At 34.9% G+C, this 22,850-nt stretch overlaps 1 protein-coding gene across 1 annotated transcript in view; it reads left to right on the forward strand.

The window, feature by feature from the left end:
- The window catches only part of LOC138328091 (uncharacterized), a 56,659-nt gene extending 34,018 nt beyond the window's left edge, over positions 1-22,641 (forward strand). Inside the window, exons 2-4 of the mRNA XM_069274704.1 lie at positions 6,329-6,503; positions 13,539-13,598; positions 18,781-22,641. Coding sequence (XP_069130805.1) covers positions 6,329-6,503; positions 13,539-13,598; positions 18,781-19,214 — 669 coding nt within the window. The 3' untranslated portion in view covers positions 19,215-22,641. The remainder of the gene's footprint in view (positions 1-6,328; positions 6,504-13,538; positions 13,599-18,780) is intronic.
- Positions 22,642-22,850: the final 209 nt, after the last annotated feature.

Here is a 22,850-nt window from a genome sequence, read left to right on the forward strand (position 1 = left end):
ATGTTTCGATCTTTAATGACTTGTCAGAGATGTCATGGACATCCTACACAATGTTTCGACCTTCAATGACTCGTCAATGATGTTATGGACCAAGCACTTTTTCGACCTTCAATAACTCGTCATAGATTTCATGGACATCATACACAATGTTTCGACCTTCAATGACTTGTCAGAGATGTCATGGACATCCTACACAATGTTTCGATCTTCAATGACTCGTCAATGATGTTATAGACCATGCATTTTTTTCGACCTTCAATAACTCGTCAGAGATGTCGTGGACATCCTACACCATGTTTCGACCTTCAATGACTCGTCAGTGATGTTATGGATCAAGCACTTTTTTCGACCTTCAATAACTCGTCAGAGATTTCATGAACATCCTACACAATGTTTCGATATTCAATGACTTGTCAGAGATGTCATGGACATCCTACACAATGTTTCGATCTTCAATGACTTGTCAGAGATGTCATGGACATCCTACACAATGTTTCGATCTTCAATGACTTGTCAGAGATGTCATGGACATCCTACACAATGGTTCGATCTTCAATGACTCGTCAGAGATGTCATGGACATCCTACACTATGTTTCGACCTTCAATGACTTGTCAGAGATGTCATGGACATCCTACACAATGTTTCGACCTTCAATGACTCGTCACTGACGCTATGGAACATGCACTTGATTCGTCCTTCAATAACTCGTCAGAGATGTCATGGACATCCTACACAATGTTTCGATCTTCAATGACTCGTCAGAGATGTCATGGACATCCTACACAATGTTTCAACCTTCAATGACTTGTCAATGATGTTATGGACCATACACTTTTTCGACCTTCAATAACTCGTCATAGATTTCATGGACATCATACACAATGTTTCAACCTTCAATGACTTGTCAATGATGTTATGGACCTACACTTTTTTCGACCTTCAATAACTCGTCAGAAATGCCATGGACATCCTACACAATGTTTAAATCTTCAATAACTCGTCAAAAATGTAGAGACACCATACAAAATGTTTGGATCTTCCATGACTCGTCAGATTTTAGGGACCCCATTTAATTTACGACCTTCTAGTTACATTAGAGAAACTGATTAGATGTTTCCAATTTGAATGACTCGTTGTTAGGGACACTATAAAATTGATATATTGATATAACATACAACATAGCCCCTATTACCTTATGCTTTCACACGTCCTTTGTCTATAAAATACCTATTACAAAAAAGTGCAAACTACTTTGTAATATTTCTTGTTTTTGCTTTGTCATCCAGTTAACGTGTTTATGGCCTCAAGCCAATCAGAAACACCAATAACAGATAGAAAATGTTGTAATAAAGTGGCCGACCAGTTAGCCTACTATATAGCCATGTATCTATATACGAGTAGATTAATATCTACGTTATGACGCAAATGAAACCTAAATCTCCTTTTTACACACCAGGAGAGAGTCGATAAGTGGCGAGAAGAACATGACAAACGATAACCTCATCATGATTTTCAAGCAAGCGTTGGAGCATCAGTTTATATAATCATTATACTCCATACGGTATTATATTAAATATGTCATACATTCGACGACCTTCACATTCAGGCTATTTCCGTCACATACTGCAATTTACAGCCTGATCCGCGACATGTGGATTTCTGAAATACAACCCTGCAGGAAAAGCGTTATAATTGTGCCTGCTTCCCCATTGTATGATCGTAAAAAGCGACTAACATTAGGATCTTATATTTCTCTTCTTCCTAACTGACATTCTCCTTCCTAACGTCTCCTTTGATACTAGCTGCAATATTGTAGCTCAAAAGACTTTTAGACAGAAAATGGTGTCGTCTTTAGAGCTACAATTGGTGCCTATTACTGCTAATGGAGCAAAGTAATGATTATGCAAACCATTATAAACAGTTTGTTTGAATTTTATCGTACCTGTTCGATATCGCTAACCTACTCGGCAATAAAACTGAGCCACATAAATTATCAAATTCTCATCGAGGCATTATTTTTTACATAATACATATGAAGGTTTTTTTTCTGAAGGGAATTTATACCGCAAGTCGAGAAATTGTGAATTTGACGTCGTGTGAGCGGTACGGTAGATATTAAGAATGGTACATGTAGTTATGTTTGTTTTGGACAAAATTATATGTAAATGCATGTATACGCATACAATAATTGGAAACCTACAAAAAAAGTATAGAAAACTGTGCCCGAATGATTTTCGGAGGTAGTGCTCCACTACGACACATAGGGACCAATACGTACCCGAAAGGTATAGCAGGCCGGGTACGTATATTCGTTCTACTTTGATACCACCTCCACCTCACATTTGGCTTTCGGTTGAGCGTTCACCTCTGTGAGGATGACTCTGGGTGGGGCAACCAGTTTGTCCCTTGTCATTATAATGTAACCGGGCGGGGTGTTGTTGAATGATCTAGCACTATAATTAGGGCTACAGTTCCACTATTACAAAGAGACATAACATCAATATACCGCAGTCTCCCAAAACATTGCCTATACATGGGATGCCGTCCTGGCTACTCGCGGAAAAAAACACTCGCAAATATAGCCACGTTTTCCGTAAATAAATAATTTGCTTGAGTAAATATTTTTGCGTTGTTGTTAATTTTACAATAAGTGTACCTGCATAGGTTTTTGCGGTATAGTTTCATAATATTACACATTGCTATTTTCCCCGCTAAAAGGAAGCGTAAACACTCCCCTCGCGTATACCTCTCTACGGTATGTAATTTACGGTTGAATAAGGAGCCGACTTTGTTTTGTACGGATGACCTATAATGTCGTGGTATTGTAAAGGCCGTGATACCTTGTCATTTACAGGCTATTTCCGTTGTCTAGGATCCTCGAATTGTGTGACTTGGCCCGGCAGTAAAATGTGCTGTTTCCCAACACCGTCATCACGTGTCGATAGTCAGCAGTGTGTTGTAATGGAAAATTAATCTAAAGGCTGCATACGTGGGCTATAAAACACTAATTAGTGATTTATTTAATGTCTATAGATCTCTAGTGCGGCGACATTGTCTGTGAAATGTACACATGTATATAACCTATGTGACCGTTTACAGTGAAAATACAAACATACAATGAAAATCAAATGGACATATGTCCGTACGTGTTTCAACAAATAGTTCATCAGTGGTATGCATTGTTTGAATTACATGTGATTGCATGTAGAATAGGAAATGAACATTACCGCGATGTCTGTTTACATGTAGGTACGTGTAACGGTATAACGACTGACGAGCTCGTGCAATTAATCTAATTAACATTTGATTGAATGCACAGACTAACCGCTCGATCGAAAGTTATCAATCGTATTGATGCAAACAAATTAAATGAATAAGCTAACGTTCGGTGTACATCTAGAGTCTCCATAAACTACAGTGTAAATAATTAGTGAACGTTCGATGTTCATCTAGAGTTTCCATAAACGTTGTACAGTAAGGGAACGATCGGCGTACCTCTAGTCTTCATATACATTTTGTAGTCTCCATATTTAAGAAATAACTTAAATGCATTTTTCTCTTATTGAGATATAACACTCAAAAATCTGAGTGAACTTTTAATAAAACGGAATTTGATTAAATAAGTTAATCTCTCTGAAATTTAAATTCATTTTAGAACTGATTTTCCAATGAAATCATAACGCCATTATCTCAATAAATCAGAAGCGAACTTACAAACGGCGACGCCATCTTTTCTTTATATTTTCTATTTAGACTGGATCATATTATGATTACCTGCCTTAGTAGCAATTCTGTCCGCTAGGCTGTGCTCATGAATACATCTAATACACAACTAACGATAAATAGAGTTGTTTTCCGTCTATAGACAATTAATATTGTTAATAATTTAGCTTGTAAAGCAGACTAGTTGCCAGCCACTCCAGAAGACAAACGTTGGTATTTTCTTAACATTATAGATATTAGCCAATCAAATTGACAAGATCGATAGTTCTGACCTGTCGTTATATTTTCGGAGTGACGCCATAGGGGTCTGAGAATCGGTTACAGTTTATATCAATTTTGACCCATCAGAGTGCCCATGTATACCATATTTAGATGTTAAACCATGTAAAATAGTCTATAAGCACTCTGGAGGGTTGAATGTAACGTCTAAAATCTTCTATGGTCACTCAGATGGGCCCAAATTCATGTAAACTGTAACTTATTTTTAGACCCCCATTAGAAAACGTACTTCTACATATGTACATGTAAGTGAACGTTCGGTGTACATCTAGAGTCCCCCAAAAACCCATAAGGAAATATTCGGAAGCTGCACAAGCTCGACCATTTAGCGGTAGTGATTAGATTTTGGAGTCGTTGACGGGTGTAAATTGAACATTAAGTCGCATTAATGATGAGTCAGTGCATTTCTTCAACGTGTTGACATCTTGGAATTAATTGGATTTTTTCTCCGTAGGCCCATATGGAACTGGGAAGACAATTTCAATTTGGTAATCGCTGGTATCACATGCCGTAGGAGGTTCACAATCATCTCGGCAGTAATAGAAGGACGGTTGGGTTCTTGTAGACAGACTGTTAGGGAGTAATAGGTTTTACTTGTTACGTAATGATGGGCAACAAATGTAACGCAATGTTGTTCGCATTCCTATTATGGCGCTCATATCAGAGTACATGGATACTATTTAGATAAAATTTATTTCCGTTAAGGAACAAAAAATCATTAGCATCATCATTCTTTATTTCCCTCATTGTGGAGGTAGTTGAAATAGTTGCATGATATTAAGATAAATAGAAAAGACATATTTACAGTTTGAAACAGTAAATTATATAACTATATCATGTAAATCCAGTGCTGTTAACAGTTCCACACGTGTGCATGTAGAAGTAATAAGATGAATTTAAGTTAGTGGGTGGTGGACCTTTTAAAAATGGCTGGGAAAGGACATGAAAGATGAAATGTTATTGCGCGTGAAAGCAATACTTATTATGTAAGAACCCAATACTTTTGTGTGTTAACAAAATTATTGCGTACGCGTGCGAACGCAGTAGTATTTAACAATATGATGAAAAAAATGAAATATTTGAGATGAAGCGTCGACGAATCAGGAGGATGTTTATCCCTTATGGATTTGTAACACCAAGGATTTTTGTGAAATTACTCATTCTAGCATGTGCATCTTGCTAGAAAAGAATACACGTGAAACGTATCATCGGTAAGCGTGTTCCCTAAGTTAAATACATATAAAGAATGATGAATTTAATACTATATGAATGTATCTGTGGAAGTTAAAGTCACTGAAAAGTGGATGTGTGTGGTGGGAAAGCTTGCAGCACGCTGTCAGCAAATTGCTCTCAACTGGCGATCGGGTCCATGTGGTTAATCGCCATTGGGACGCTTGAGAGAGGAAGAAATAAATTAGATATTACAAATTTAATCTTATCATTACGTGATTTCTGATGAAAAACAGTGTTTTCATTCAATTTTAATTGAAAATGACTATTGTTTCATTTTAATGATTTAATTTGAGCACTAAAAGGAAAAAAGGTGTGCATTGAAGAAAATCTAGTCATGTCGCTCAGTGGCGCTGCAGATTTGGTTGATTAGTCGTACGTGTGAAATTCACGTCAAAATGGCGCGTCAACAGACAGCATGCAAACAAGATGACACAGGGACGGAATTCAGAATTGGTTTAGGACCTCAAGACGTATTTTGGTTAACAAATATCTTATTTATCGGTATATACAAGTTTGGTGTTCTGCCATGCTGTAGTTGTTTGATATATATCAACAAGTGGAGCTTGTTTTCCGATCTCGAAATGTGTTTATTTAGTAATGCATATATTCAATGGTTGTACTTTTTCCATTGATAAGTAGATTAATAACCGATTACCTGTTACTGATTAATCGGTTACAATAAATAAATAATCAAGACTTCATTAACAGACCATGACTGTGGATCCATTGATTAAAATAAATAAAATAACAAAGTTATATGTCGACAACAGTATGTCTGGATTTTAAAACAAAGCAATTAAAATTGTTTTGCAGTGGTGTTAATGTCATACTAATATCAATTTGTTTTTGAATTGGAATTTGTTTTCTTTTGGCAGTGTTATTGGTTCTCCTAAAGTATGTCAAATATATATACTGTATTCTACAAATACACATATAATCATTATGTGTTTATTGATATATCCCATTAAAATGAGGTTAATACAGTTGTAGCTAGTAATTTTGTAGACATACTTCATGCATGACTGACAGATGTGTCTTTTTGAGACATTATCATCACCAGGAGTATAATATTCTGTTTCTCTTATTTGTAGCCGAGTCTTGCCCCGAGTGGTGACAAACAGTACTATGGGAGTGTTGTGTTATGGCAGGAGCGCGCTGAACCCGACACCTCGTTCTCGTTCGTCAGCAGTCTGTTTGAAGCCTCCCACGAGTCTGTTGGAGCTTGTGACTTCGTCTATCGTGCCTTTGTAGTGATCAGTGGAAGCTGTAAGTCCAAATTTATAATGATTTAAGTCACATTTCTCCAATTTTTGGAAACATTTGTTGAATATGGAACAAGCTACATTCTCACATGTATAAAGTTCTCCAAATTAATAAATTAGACTAGGAGATATCACTAGTTGCTAAAAAACGGCAAAAAAGACCATGTTTTCCAATGTTTTTTTCATTTCACTTACAATTTGGAAGTCATTCCATTCCCCTCACCATTTTGTAGTCATTCCATTCCCATCACCATTTGGAATTCATTCCATTCTCAGCACCATTTGGTAGTCATTCCATTTCCTGCACCATTTCGTAGTCATTCCATTACTTGCACAATTTGGTAGTCATTCCATTCTAAGCAACATTTCGTAGTTATTCCAATCCTCGTATCATTGGGTAATTGTTCCATTTTCCCGTATTATTTGCTATTGTTTTCCATTTCCGTTATACAATGTTTACTCTATTAGAGGTTGGACAAAAATGTTGACAAAGGTTTACTTAAGTCATCGTGTTGACAAAAATAAAATTATTTACTAACGACAGACAAAATTTACTATTGCTATACAAATATTGTTGTTATCACGACTGGTTATCCTAAAATTAATTACTGTATTTTCGACTGTACTATTTTTGTGTAAGGCCTTCTCGATGAATTGAAGTAAGAACAAAATTGTAAACTTGTATTATTCAGGAAAATTGAGCCAAACTAAAATAAATGATTTCACATTAGATTTGACATCTTAATCATAATTCTTCGCAATCAGTTTCAATAATATACCAATGTCAACATTGAATGGCAATTTTGAATTTGAACCGAAAACGAAATTTGCAATGGGGAATTCGGGTTTACTTTATGGGGTTTTGTGTACCTTTACTGAACCCATATCAGCTACGAAACCTTTGTTAACTTTTTTTCAACTTCAGTTGCTCATTACCTGCTCTGCCATCTTAGGAAAGCGGATTTTGAGAACTGTACCGTTCTAGTGTTATGCAGGACTTTTTCTACGTCGAACAGAACATATAAAAGAGAAAATACTTAGGTCTAATTTTATGTTTTAGTGTTTATCCGGTAGTGTAAACAGATATTAGCATTTTGCTGAATGATATATGAAGACTGTGTGCCCCCAAAGGGACCAGGATAACCTATTGCCATCGAGTCACCCGTCCGTCGTCCACCATGTTTAAGACTATTTCATTCCTTTTTTATAATTTTTTATTTTTTGTCAAACAAGATATCAATTTTACATTAATCACATAATCATGAAATATTAATATAGTTATCTTTCATGCACATCTTTTACTCTACTATTCTTTCATTCATCAGTATATTTATATTGTTTGGATTTTGATACAGAGGGAGTAGGGAGAGAAAAAATAAAATAAAGGACAAAGAGTTGGGAAGAAAAGAATGGATAATGGGATTAACTAGAAAGGAGAGGTTGTGAAGAATAAAAATTAAATGTAGATATATTCTTATATGAAAAATAATGAACAAACCAATGAAACATGAGTTAAAAAAAAAGAAAGAAAGAACAGAAAAAAGGAGGCAAGAATTTAGATAGACATTTCATTTTTGATAGTGATAATTGAATTAAAAATCACTGCTCAACATCCCGATCAAAAGCAAGCATGACACTTGTATGTATGTCAACAAATAAATATATATTCTATTTTAATAAAAGATTGTTCAACTGTCAGGGATTTGTTAGTTCTACTAGCTTTATCCATTTTTTCCAATCTTTAGTAAATTTTAGTTTTTTCTCCTTTTCCATAAGCTATATATCTTTGAACATAATGATAATCTTTAATAAAGTTTTTTTTTTAAAAGCCATTATATTTAAAGAACCGTGTAAACATTTTGTTTTATAGATATAGTGTTTGATAAAAAGAACAATTTCATTATCTATTCTTTGATATGTGCCGTTATGATTAAGTATTTCGAAAAGCATAGTTTCTTTATTTTGCAAATGTATAAACAGAATATCTAAAAGACTTTCTATATAAGCTAAAAAGTTCTGAACTTCATAGTTTGCCCAAAATAGATGAGTGATTGTCTCCCTTTCTAAAGCACATACCAAACAGTGAAGATTATTAGAGAGACCAAATTTACAAAGATAAGTGTTAGTTGTTAGTACATAGTGGGAAATTCGGAACTGAAGCCACTGAAGTTTAGTATTATTGGTAGAGATGAGGGGTATCTCGTATATATCTTTCCATGTTTATTGATTATAGTTAAAAGAGGTTCCCCATTTAGCTTGACCAGTTATTACAGTATTGTTTTTGACAAGTGATATATAAAAAATCTTGGGACTCCACAAAATGTTTTTCAGTATAATTTCAAGACTAAAAAGGAATAATTGGATAAAATAATTTTTCAGTTGGTAAATTTACATTCTTAAGACACTTTTTAAGGCTGGATATCAGTTCATGATATTGAAGATAATTACTTATTACACCATAAATATTGCAAAATACATCAATGTAAGGAATGAACATGGAGAAACACTTTTTAACAGATCTTGTTTAATTGAAATTCCCTTTCTAAACCATGATTGGTAGAAAATAGTTTCGGTGTCTTCGGAGGCATGCTTCAGTCATATAGCACTATAAAAATATCAACAGTTCCACTATACAAAAAGACACAACATGAATATACCGCAGTCTCCCAAAACACGCACTTCGCAAAACATACACGCAATACACCGCATACATGGGATGACGTCCTTACATGACCATAGCTGTTAATAGGACGTTAATCAATCAAACAAACAAACAAATATTTGCAACAATAATGTTTTAATTGTACCAAATTGGTGTCTTAAGTGTTTTTCCGCTTCTTATTGGTTATCCTTTAATCTTAGTTTGACCCATGCTGTAAATACATCCTTTCAAAAATCATTCTTACAATTAGATAAGATATCACTTCCACAGTTTGCCAAATGAAGAAAACTTACTTCTAATTCCTTCCTTTTTTTCTATTCAATTCATCTAGATCTATATCAACAGTAATTTTATTTTCAAGTCTACTTATATCTTTTTTCAGGTTGTTTTCTTCAATTCTTTTGTTTCTTTTTAAAAGATGAGTAAGATATTGTTTTTCCCCTTATTTCCATTAAAAGTGTCTCAAGAAACAGTTGATCATTTATTATAAATCGTAGGCTGCTTTCCTGAATATTATCGATAGAGTCAAGATTATATATTGGCAGACAGTACTGTGCTTTTACAGACTTAATTGTATTATTTACCATTACTACATTATTTGCCCAATTTTGATATACGAGTGTCCCAATATTCGTCCTAAAAATAAGAAAAATTGGCCCCAAACGTGCTGAATATCTCGCGAAGAATTATCTTCAAGTTTTCATCTAAATCACTAAAATAATCGTCTCAGCCATGGCATTAAGGGTCTATACGCGATTCAGTGTCTCGAACATTTAATCCTCCGTTCTGAAATTAGAGTTGTTCTTTTTATGTTTTCTGTTTTACCATTCCAACTTAAATCATAAAAATCTCATTCTAAATTTACAGTATTATAAAGTTACTTCACGCATTAAGTTCATATCCTATTCTAGTAATTGGATATAATTGGCATAACTTCTGTTGCAATTTCCTTTTTAAGGATGGTTTCCCCGAAAATTCACCATGCTGCTGCAATATCTTAGCTATTCAGTCGCAATTTGGGGTTATAATGTCGTTTTCAATTAATCTACTGGAGGTTAGATAATGGATTATTTTTTTACTCTTGTTAAAAACTAAAATTCATTATCAAATCTCTACCAGATTCATAGAAAGGACATCCTACTCTCGGTCTCCAATTATTTACGATGTGGCATGCATGTAGAAATTCCCATGGAAATTCAACTGAACCGATATGTTTGTAAAAGAAACTTGAAATCGCTCCACTGGTTTCCTCGAGCCAATAATCAGATCACTCCATTTATTTAGACATGTTATTTTTTTAGAAATTTATCGAAACCCATCAGGTTTGATGAATTATGATGTGAAATCATTCAATTAAACAGACAAACATGTATGATGCCTTATGCACTTTGGTTACAACACAGAATTCATTCACTAATTTTTATGTTTTGTTTTGGTTTTATGCCTTTTGCGATGGAGACATTCCTGCAAAAATCATTTTACAATTACTAATAACACTGTAAAAATATGAAATGAAAATGAAGACCACAACTTGGTTTTATGATCTGACTGTATATACTCATTTCACTACGCTATATACATTTTGTATGTTAATATGATGATTTATGGCAGAACTGCCAAAATAATTTCCAGCTCTTATCTATCTTTGTAGAATTAAAGCATGTGCATTGTAAGCATTGTAATTCTCAAAATATTGGCACACATAACTTTTAAAATGTATTTCCCAAGACTTTTTTTGATATTTTTATCCATTCTTCTTATCAACCATAAAACGTACGAACTCATTAGTCCCCGATGGTGAAACCGAAGGATCTTTCAGTCTGGACATTGGTTTAGATAACTTGAGAAACATTTATAGACTTAATTGATACTTCATATGATGTTACGTTATAACATATGGGATGAGATTTAATTTTGGGCAAAAGGTCAAAAAGAAATGTCACTGTTACTTTTTTCCAAAGCTAGGTTTACACTTTGTTCCCGACGGCCACGGCAATTACGTTTCAGGCCATCGTGGACAAAACAGGATGACCGTGAGACAATGCAAGAGGACGTGATGGATATGGTATCGTGCCAGATTTTTAAGCATTCATGCTTCAATGGTAGAGCGTAGTAAAACGTGCTTGACGAAACAAAACGTGACATCTATAATCGACCTTTCAGACGGTCCGTGGTTGAATAGGCAGCATGCATGTTCCCCGGTATCTCAGGACGCTTTCAAGTTTTGAAACGTTCTGTTGAGTTTTGTTTAGGGTTTTATCACGGTTGATACATACTGACTGCGCGTTTTGTCCCGTTTTGCCCAGCTTTATCACGGGTTGCATGGCAGGCCATAGGTGTATGGAAGCCGCTTTGTTGCGTTCTATCAAGACACTTTCACATTTGTATATATGCAAAAGTAAATCATTCTTAGTTGAGTGAGTCTACAGCGGCGGCACGTGACTGTAACATGGCGTGTTTTAGTCAGTAATGACAGACAATTACTATGTGTATTGATAGCTGGTTCCTTCCTTATGGCTGGGGATACGTATCTGCCGTATATTAAGGACCGAGACCACAATTAACTCTGCTATATGTTTCATTGTAACGTTAAAATTCATAATAAATTCCCAAAATTTCGTTGACAAGTTTCCATCTAACCTGGTCAAGGTCAATATCCGAGGAACAAATTCTGAAAGTTTCAACCTAGCATGACCGGCATTTTCTCAAGATATCTGTCATCAAGTGTCACCATGTGCCAATTATATACATCCGGGTCATGGGTTGGGGTCAAAACAGGACTTTTTTACACAGGATCCTGGAGCAATAAAAACATAAGAAAATTCAGTATTTTACACTATAACAGTTAATTTTGACATATACACTACACATCTACATTAAATTTGTTGGCAAATACCAAGTTCACAGGGGCATGCTGCATTGTTTTCATAAAATACATACATTTCTGAAGGGACTTCATTCGTGGGTACTGAAACCTGAAACCGGAAGTATGTAATTGTGGTCTCAGTCCATATACGCCTCCACCCCCTCCGGCTCCCCAGTATCCGGCCAATTTCAATCTCATTTCTTTCTTGGTATTCTGAGCACACTGCATAACAGCATGCAACGTCAGCACCAAGGAATGTTTTGGAAGGATTCGTGTAAAATCTCGCACCGAAGTGACAATTCTCTCGTTATCTTGTCACGGCGTACGAGACATGGCTTAATCGTTATTGTGGTCGATTAGGCTTTGTCTTGAATGATAAACTCTCTTTTTATACGCTAGTCGGATGCAGGTCTAAATTTATATTACCTTGAATAATTTCAGTTCCAAAGGATTTCAACGAGAAAATTGATCTTTATTCACACGAGTGGTGTGTGGGATTCGTAAGCTCCTGATATAGACACCGTCTGCGTAAGAATATCTGCTTTTCGTAATCGTGATTTTTCGTAAGAATTTTCTCTGGTTTCGTTTTTTAGCAATTTTGATGTATTTGTGCGGCAGTGTAGCAAACACTTTATATTATAAACACTAGCCCTTCACTATACATGATACGTTATCTGTTTCTGGGCCCGTCACGGTACTTCTGTACGGTATGGCTGACATCTTAGCCTTTCATTTTACCACTACATGATGATACGTTTCTGTTTCAGGGCCCGTCACGGTACTTCTGTACGGTATGGCTAACATCTTAGCCTTTCATTTTACCACTACATGATGATAATTTTCTGTTTTAGGGCCCGTCACGGTACTTCTGTACGGTATGGCTAACATCTTAGCCTTTCATTTTACCACTAAATGATGATACGTTTCTGTTTCAGGGCCCGTCACGGAATTTTTGTACGGTATAGCTTACATCTTAGCCTTTCACTTTACCACTCCATGATGATACGTTTCTGTTTCAGCAATCTGATTAAAATTCAGATCCATAAAATCACTACGTTGGATAAGAGGATCTGAGAAAATCCCATTAGGGGTCATGTCCAGGTGACCTTTGGAAATGGCCAATCAAATTGCCGCTGGCAAAATTTTGACAGTGAATTTCAGGGGACGAAATAGTTTGAAAATCTGTCAGAATTATTTCTGTGTACTTAGTCATCTCGCCCAAAGAGCACAACAAAGCTAATCGTATATGTATGTTGGGGCGAAATGGCGTTGTCAATTGATATAGCAACGTGCAGAAAATGCATTTGATCTGAATTACACGTGGTATAAAGGTCATCCGAACATGACCCTTAATTGGATTTTCTCAGATCCTCTATTGAACGGAGTGGTTATAAGGATCTGTATTTCAATCAGATTGCTGTTTCAGGGCCCGTCACTGTGCTTCTGTATGGTATGGCTTACATCTTAACCTTTCATTTTACCGCCACACGATAATACATTTTCTGTTTCAGGGCCCGTCACGGTGCTTCTCGGTCTCTTTACTGCCTTACCACTAACCATGATGATCATTGGTAAGTCAACAAAACCACGTGATTCTACATTGAATCACGTGATTTCAAAATACATTACATGTTTGGTTGATTTGATTGTTATCCCCCGTTTCGGAGTTATCCCCCGCTTTCTCCGAAACGGGGGATATTAGGTTGGGTTCGTCCGTCTGTCTGTAAGTCTGTCTGTAACACTTTGTTCCGTGCAATAACTGTAACAAATGTAAACCGATTTCCTTCAAACTTGATGACAAGGTCATTTTAAATTTTTACCAATTTCATCTAGAATTACGTTTTTTAATTGTTTCATTTTACCTTACCTTAATTATTGTTCAAATGTTTGGGGCCATTGTAGCCAGCTGTACATAAGCAAACTTGAACGAATGCAAAAGAGAATACTTCGTATTATTTTAGACGAAGATTATACCGTATCAGGTGAGGAACTTCTTTGTAAATTAAAATGGCTACCGTTTAGCAAAAGAGTAAAATATAATGAGTGTATTCTTATGTTTAAAGTTATTAACAAATTATGTCCTAATTATTTAGATTGTAACAATTTAGTATCCAATATTCATGAAAAGAAGACTAGATCAGCCACTTCAGGGAAATACTTATTACCTAGATTTAAAACAGAAAAATTTAAGAGCTCATTTAAGTATAGTGGACCATCACTATGGAATGATCTACCAGAAAGTGTTTCTAAAAATACAAAACTTTCCAAATTCAAATACGAATGCAAAAAACACTTCCTACATGTATCCCAATAATCACTGTTTCATTTGCTTCTTAATACCTATTTTTAGTAAACCCAGCACTTTTTGTTCTTTTATCGTCTTAATAAACTATCGTTAATTAATCAAACAAAATCAATTTTAATACATGCTATAATAGCATATATTCTGTCAATTTTTATTCTTTTGTCTTATTGGCATATATGTATATTAGACACTAATTCATTAAGATGTGTTTTTTATTTTTCCATATATTTATGCACCATGAGCTTTATGAGTGCCTTTTTAATTTTTACTATTTTCTGTGATAATCTGACTGTGATATCCATTATAATAATACATGCAACGCTGTAATATGTATTGTCTATGATATATTCCATGTTGTAAATATTGTATATTTTTATGTCGACCACTTGGAAGACGAGTCTCTGACTCAAAGTGTTATCGACTCTAAATAAAGTCTATTATTATTATTATTATTATTATATGGTTAAATGCCTTAAGGACTCGGCCAAGTTCGACCGCGACTGTCGATGGACCTTATTTAGCGGAGTTATGGCCATTTGACTACTAAAAACGTCATTTTCTGCCATTTCCGTGCAATAAGTGTAACAAATTTGCTTAAATAAAAAAGTCAGTTTCTGCCTTTTCCGTACAATAACTGTGATAAATATTAACCGATTTTCTTCAAACTTGGTAACAAGGTTGAATGTCTTAAATGCGTGGCCAGGTACGATCAACTCTTTCAGCGGATGTTATTTATCAGAGTTATGGTCCTTTAATTTACAACAAATGCCATTTTTCTACAGTTTCTGTGTAATAACTAACAAAAGTTAACAATAATATTGTTAAAACTTGGTAACAAAGTTAAATGCCTTAAGGGCTTAGCCGAGTTCGATTGCCATCTTTGGCAGATCTTAATTAGCAGAGTTATGGCCCTTTGATTTGATAAAAAAGTCATTTTCTGCCACTTCCGTACAATAACTGTAATAAATATTAACCGATTTTCTTCAAACTTGGTAACAAAGTTAAATATCTAACTTCCGAATAAGACTTCAGTTATTTTTTAGTGTTTCAACCAAGGTTAAACCTAACCTCAATAATGTTTACCTACAATATATCTTAAAGCGGGGGATGGAAATTCCACGAATTTACTTGTTTACATTGTTTTCTATCATAGCTACTTCCATTCACGAACTCAGATTAGAATGGTACGAAGGAAATAAGTATATAGCAAATATATAGCAGGCTCTAGGTTCTAAATTCAATACTCACTATTCAAAGTTCAAAGTATATATACTACAGAATATGAAATGATGTTTGTGATATGGATAATTGCTACTACTCTGTTACAAATTTTCTCTTATCAGATTATCCATATAAAACTTACTTTGAGAGTTTTATACCATGGTAATGAAACCTAGATAAATGAACCTAAATATAATTAAATAATGTACATTGGCAAATTGAATAAATCATTCTACAGTATTTTTTTTATGTTTTTTGCTTTTTCTCTCTATCTCTTTTTATATGTTTTTTTTTAAATTTTTAATTTGAAGTGTTTATACAAAGTAACTCATTTTAAACTGAGTAAAACAAAAACGATATTATCTACTTAGCTTGTGTAACCCTATCAGATGCTACATATCTATTTGCTGACATTGGCTTTTGGTCCCCATTAGTATGGCCTGTGTGTTGTGCATATTTGTGCATATTTGTGCATCCTCTGTCGGGGGATATAATCCAATGTCAACAAATATTTATGATAAATAGTTTACTCTCAATGGTAACAAGTCATTTATTTTGATTAAAACTTTTTGTTTAACAATCAACATTAAATACCTCTAATGGGTTACACACAAAAAATCCATATATATATATATATATTAAATTTTGACATAAAGGAGTTACTTCCCCTTTTGTTTTTGCTTGTTTGAATATTTGTATTAATGTGTACTTGTATATATACTAATATATTTGTCTATACTTCTTGCCATTTTTCACCTAAAGGAGAAGACCTAGATAGGCTTTGCCTGTTGTCTAATCCTTTTGACTGTAAATAATATGTCAATAAAATTTGTTGAAATTGAAATTGAAATTGAAGGAAAGTAATTAGTATGATATATCAAAATGGATTCACGAAGGGAAATAACTCTACTCTGATAAATCGGAATGACAGGCAATCGGAACTCCTCTGATGTAAGACATAACCTCCGATGTGATAGCTGCGAGAATATGTATGGAAATCATTTCTTTTTCATACCTACTGGTGTAATACTGGCTGGCCTAGGGCAAACACTCATGCCGCCTGAGGCTGTATTGCATGGCTACCCATGCAATAAAGCCTCATGAACGTTTATAGAAAGACTAACTAAATACAACAAAATCACTGCGTCATAAGCATAATATGTTATGCACATATTGCATGTTATAAACATGAATTCATTTAAGCGTGTTTGTTCTAAACGTGATTTTGCTGTAGTTTAGTAAATCTATTTGAAATTTACTATAAAATATTCTATTTGAAATCACGACAAGCTGGTTTTTTTCTGGATTTATGCCATAAACTGTTCTTTCTGAATTCATGACATTTTGTTGTTTGTTAATTCATGACATTTTTTTTATCTTTTTAAATACATCATAATTATATTGAGGAAGTCTATTGATTTTCTGAAGGGACTTCCTCACTAGGTTCCTTCTTCGTGGTTTAGATTAAAAATGAAATTTAAGATGTTCTCTAGAAATGATCGGTGTTACAGTGAAATGCGTTCAAGCGTCCGGAATTGACTTTCGGATCGTTCAAACCACAAATCACGTGAATAGTTTCAACCAGTCGTATGCGCGTTTATCGGCTCGGGAAGTCGTCAGTCAAACCGTGGGCGGAGTTTAGTAACAGCGATAATCTAACTGAGGGCGGAGTTTACCTGTTATAGCTTGTTACACATTCAAAAACGTACACAATTTTAATCATTAATACCGCAACAATTTGGCATTCAAAATCGTAAAATAAAAACAGCATTACATGCATGTATATAGTCATGACCTACATGTACATAGCGATAGTCACAGGTTAAAATGAGTGGAAATTTGGAATTTGATAAAAAAATTCGTGCCAGGTCCCTGTGATTCCAAACGTCAAATTATGCTTTCTTGAACTAAAATAGAGTGTTTTTTAGCACAACTTATAATAGGTTTGAATAGAAATTTACATATTTACAAGCATACTTTTAAAAATTACTATTACAATTCATACAACTAACAATCAGAGGTGGATGTAGATTCTGCTTCCGGATGTAACATCTAAATTAAGCCAAAAAATATGTCTGGTTAGGGTTACCCGACCGACCCTAATTTTTAGCCCCGATCCTATTTTTTTCTGTACCTAAAAGGATACTCCTATTAATAGCTTTACTCTAGGCCAATCTGAGCTGTTTATATCTTCTTTCTTCGTCAAATCTCCAATTATTCATTGTTAAATAAAGAGCCAAGAGTGGAAGACACTAATATTTAATCATTTTCTTGATAAATAGTAGCCATATATCTAAACATACATATTTTTGGCCTTATATATACAGCTACAACCGTGTATGTTACAGGGAACGTTTTACGAATCAATCAAGATATGGTGGTATTGTCTTTCGATGGTTATAAGGTACGATTGATTTCAAAAACATGTTTGAAACCTTTTTATCGCCAAGTGTATGCTAACAAATCTTTGGTACAAAGGTGTGACCAAGTCAAATCAGTAGATCCCTTTGAAGTCAACATTGTTTGCGCTACACCACATTGAGTCTAACCAATCGAGGCAACTTCCGAGAGTTTTCATTGGCTGTCGTAACAGAATGTTACAGCATTTGAGGGAGGAGTCTAATCCGGACGCTTGAACGCAGTTCACTAGAAATGATCGATTAATTACAAGAAAATGACAATATGTCGATTTTTGACGAAAAGTCAGGTTCGTTTCCCTCTTGAACTGGAATATATCTTATCCATCTGTACTATCTATCTTGCATCATTTGTTTTAATATGACGCGATATCTTCTTTCCCACCTACAGCTTGATATACATGTATGTTGACAGAACTGTCATATTACTTAGGAGTAAGAAATGTCTAGTTTTCGGTCTAAAACGATAATTGAAATAAGCGTTTTATCACCAGAAGTGATAACGCGGTATTATTACATCGCTTGTTTTCCCTTCGGTTACGCGGGCATCAATGAAAAGACCACAACAACAGAGTCCGTGCCCTTTACAATAATTGCTTTGTCTTATCACACGTTTCTCTGCCTTTGGCGAAATCCATACTAATAATGAAATAAACGGGGTTTTTTTTCCTTGACGCCATAACCAGTCCATGAATAAAACACATAATATCATCTAAAATAGATTTTCAGAAAATTACGATAAGATAATTAGTTAATTATATTTGAAAGTGTTTGATAATACATTAATATTTGTAATAATTCTGATTGTAGGGGTAAAATATCTGGACGAGTGCCCAAAGGAGCCTAAAATCCCGATATACCTTCTGGTCGGAGGCTGTTTCGGAACCATTAAAGTTTTAATGACTCTCTGTCATCAAATTCGCAGACTCAAAGACGACGATGAAGAGGATTTACACGATGAAAACGAACTGATGACGATGAGCAAAATGGCAAATATAGGTTTAACCATTTTTCTAAGTATATGGTTTGTGTTTGGGAATTATTGGATTTTTGAAACATGGTTGCCTAAGTTCAAGCCGCCATTGCACGAACCTAAAAATTGGTGTGACAAGTCTGTTTTCACTTTTACTTTCTGGCAGCTCATTGTGTGTCACATCGTCATAGGCATTGCAGTGGTCTTAGCGATATTTCTTTGTTGCTGTTTCTCCTGTATGAGGACTGTCAAAGACCTTGAGAAAGGGTAGCCTTCCGTATCTGAAACGAACCTATGGTGTCCTCAGCCGAGCGAAAGTAGTTTTCGTTATCTCAAAGACACAATTGCTATGCTCAGTCGAGAGAGAAGTGGTCTTTGGTATCTCAGAGAAACTGTTGCTGCCCTCTGTCGAGAAAAAGAGGCTGTCTTCGGTATCTCAGCAAGCTGTTGCTGCTCTCTGTCGAGAAAAAGATGTTGTCTGCTTCTATCATTTGTCGAAAGCGGAAGTACGTCTTCTGTATCTCAAAGAACATATGGCTGTGTCCAGTCAAGAGAGAAGTGGTAGATTTCATTATATCACGGAAACTGTTTATTTCCTCTGCCGAGATGGAAGAGGCAGTTTTCGTCGGTATTTCAGAAAAATTGTTACCGTTCTTTGCCGAGAAAGAAGAGTAAGTCTTCGGTATCTCAAAGAAACTATTGTTGTGCTCAGTCGAAAGAGAAGTTGTAGTTTTTGATATTTCAAAGAAACGGCTGTAATCATTAGTTGAAAGATAAGATAGTCTTCGGTATATGAGAGAAACTATTGCTGTTGAGTGAAGATGTTGTCTTCGATATTTTTATTCCGAAAGTCACCTGAATAATCTATTTTAAATGATTGCGAAGAAGATTTAAGGAAGACGCGCATCCTTTATATTCCAGGAGTTACTTTCACTGTCGTTATGTCCACCCTTGGACTATTTCATATTAAAACTGAAGGGAAAACAGACCAATCACAGGCTTGAAGATACTCCCTATACAGATTACAGAGAGTGCGTACAGTTATTCCATTCTTTTCATGAACATCAAAGGTCCAAACAATCTGCCCATCCGTTGTAGCACCACCATATTACAACGACAGTGATAGTAGCCCCTGGAGCATTGAGGATAAGCGAGACGGTTACCATTAGCATTTTACTTTTACAATCATAGGATTTCAGATGATTTTATTTATTTCACATATGATTGACACCCTTATTGTTAAGTATGAACTGTAAATTAGCTATAAGGTGCTAACATGGGCGATAGCGCCGAGTCATCCTCGATACTCCAGGGGTTAATTTCACTGCCGTTATATCCACTACAGTGAAGTAACCCCTGGGGTGTTTAGGATGGCGCCGAGCACGTACACATATGGATATATGCTTTCTATAACCGATAGTTTATCTATGTCACGTGCTTGTCCTCTGTCTGTTTCAATACATGTTTGTGGACAAGAAAACAACTTGTTACTTTACAACTATGTCTATCAATAATGTAGCGATATAGTGACTACACGACATTAAATTGCCCATGTGTATTTTCCTATATTTTCCTATATTTTTCCGCTTTAACTTCAAATTCACATTTTTGAGCTATACGAATTGCTGCTGTGTGATGACCAACGGTTGCCTTTTAATAGAAAATGTCTATCAGGGGTTTTATTAGAAAATAATTGAAGATTTGACATATTCTAAATTGATTAAACCATGCTATCTATTGTATATGATTGGCAGTGCCACAACTAAAGGACAAAGTATACTTTTGATCAGTTACTGCACATTTCCATCCATTCACTAAGAAATAGCGTTAACAATAAATCACTTGCTACCACAATTGAATCCAAAAATAGCAAAATTAATCTTCACTGATTTACATAGGAAACCTTGCATTTGTTTGGTGTTGTAACCTCATCTTAAGCCATCGATATATATTTTCTTATGCTATTAACATTTTAAAGAAACTTTGAATTTGTTTCGGAATAGGTAGTGGGCCTTTAACGTAATGTTTTATCAGTTATTCCTATCACAATGCCATCTGGAGCTGCTGAGTTATCGCCCCTCTACTTGCTTCCCCAATACGGAGAAATTTCCGGCAACCTTCGGAAATCATAGTCTCTAACCGGAGTTATCGTTCCTTACACTGTCACATGACGACATTTTAACAAACAGTAACAAATTATTTGCCACCGTCTTTTGGTCAAAAATATTTATTCATTCACAAATATTTATTTTCTATACAATATAACATGTATATTCAAATTACATTGTACATTATATACATGTATATATATATCCATGTATGTTACTGGCAACTTTACTTTAGAGCATTAGTTTTAAAACAATATTAGATATGCTCTGATATTTTCCACTATTCTCATTGGCTAATATACGGTCACGTACCAGTTGATTTTAAGCATATCGACGCCTTGCTTCCGCTTGTAATCTCACATTGTCCAAATATTGAGTTCATCAGGGTGGTGTCCTAAAGCCATTGTTGTTCTTGAAATAATGATTTTGGCTTTTTGTTCTTTTTTTTTCTATGAACTGACTATATTGACCTCAACAAAAGTTCATATTTGATAACATTATGAGGTAATGTAAACGTTACACCGTAATGTTCCCGCGAGCGTTATTAAACACTATTCTGTTTTCATCAATAAGAGTATGAGTGTATGTAGTAACTGTTCTTCAATACTCAAAATTCTCTCAAAACGACTCGGGTATTTTCTTATTCTGGTCATATTTATCACAATGGTGCTTCATTCATATACACTATAATATATTTATATTGTACAAAAATGTAAATATGCTCTGATTTTTCATTGCTTTCATTGGCTAGTAAATGGAAATGTGGAAATAATATTTACTGCATATCAATTTATCAATTTTATTAAAACCTAGTTGTTAATGCTGCTATAGTGACGTCACAACTGATTTTATATTTAGGCAATGAACTGCATTCAGTTGGCAATCATGGTAATATGAAAGCCAACTAGGCAAAAGTTAATTTTGCGCTTTATTTCTGCTGCTGTTTAGTTGGCATTCATACTTTCATAATTGCGAACTGAATCTAGATTCGATAACAAGTTTATGATAAAACACCCAGAGATTTTGCATCTATAATGAAGGACTAACCATTTGAACAGCATCTTTCGACAATTGTGACGTCACAATGATGATGGCATCAATTAATCCGAAGGCAATTCATGCACTGGTGAACGCCAACTTCATTTGGTAAGGTTACATAGTGTACTATACTGTGAACTCCATTGCCATACCATGGCGTCCCCCAGGGTGGTAACTTCAGGTCAATGTTCTTTTCATTCGCATGCAATTACAAATTCCATATCTAATACAAAATTAAGGAACTTTGGTTCGGTTGATATGGTGTCACACCGCATTGGTTGAATCAAAGATGTGTAATTATTTATTTAAACCAGGGAAGTATAACACCATATTTTGACATACAAAAGGTCAAAGATTGATAATTATATACCGAGAAATATACATGTAGGTTCATATAAGGTGATTGACCATGGGAGCTAATAAGGTTTGGTCACGTGGCTTTCTTCCACCAGATGTCCTTATGTATGAGCACTATTGCACATTTCAAATGGAAATTGTCAGTTTTGACTGTATATTTGTAATTTAAATGGAATGAAATAAAGTTCTATCGAATTGAAAGTGTCATCAATCTTCTTTGTCAAAAAAGGGCTTGAAAATGTTTTAATGAAAACAATGGCTTAATTGTATAATACATATCACCACAAGACATTGAACTTCTTACACAACAATCCTTTATATTCATTCGTAATATCGAATCCTAGACTGTGTTAGACCAAGGATTCATATGTGGAAAAGATTTGTAACTCTCTATTCACCCCCAC

The sequence above is a fragment of the Argopecten irradians genome, chromosome 7 (genome assembly GCF_041381155.1).
Source record: "Argopecten irradians isolate NY chromosome 7, Ai_NY, whole genome shotgun sequence".
NCBI lineage: Eukaryota > Metazoa > Mollusca > Bivalvia > Pectinida > Pectinidae > Argopecten > Argopecten irradians.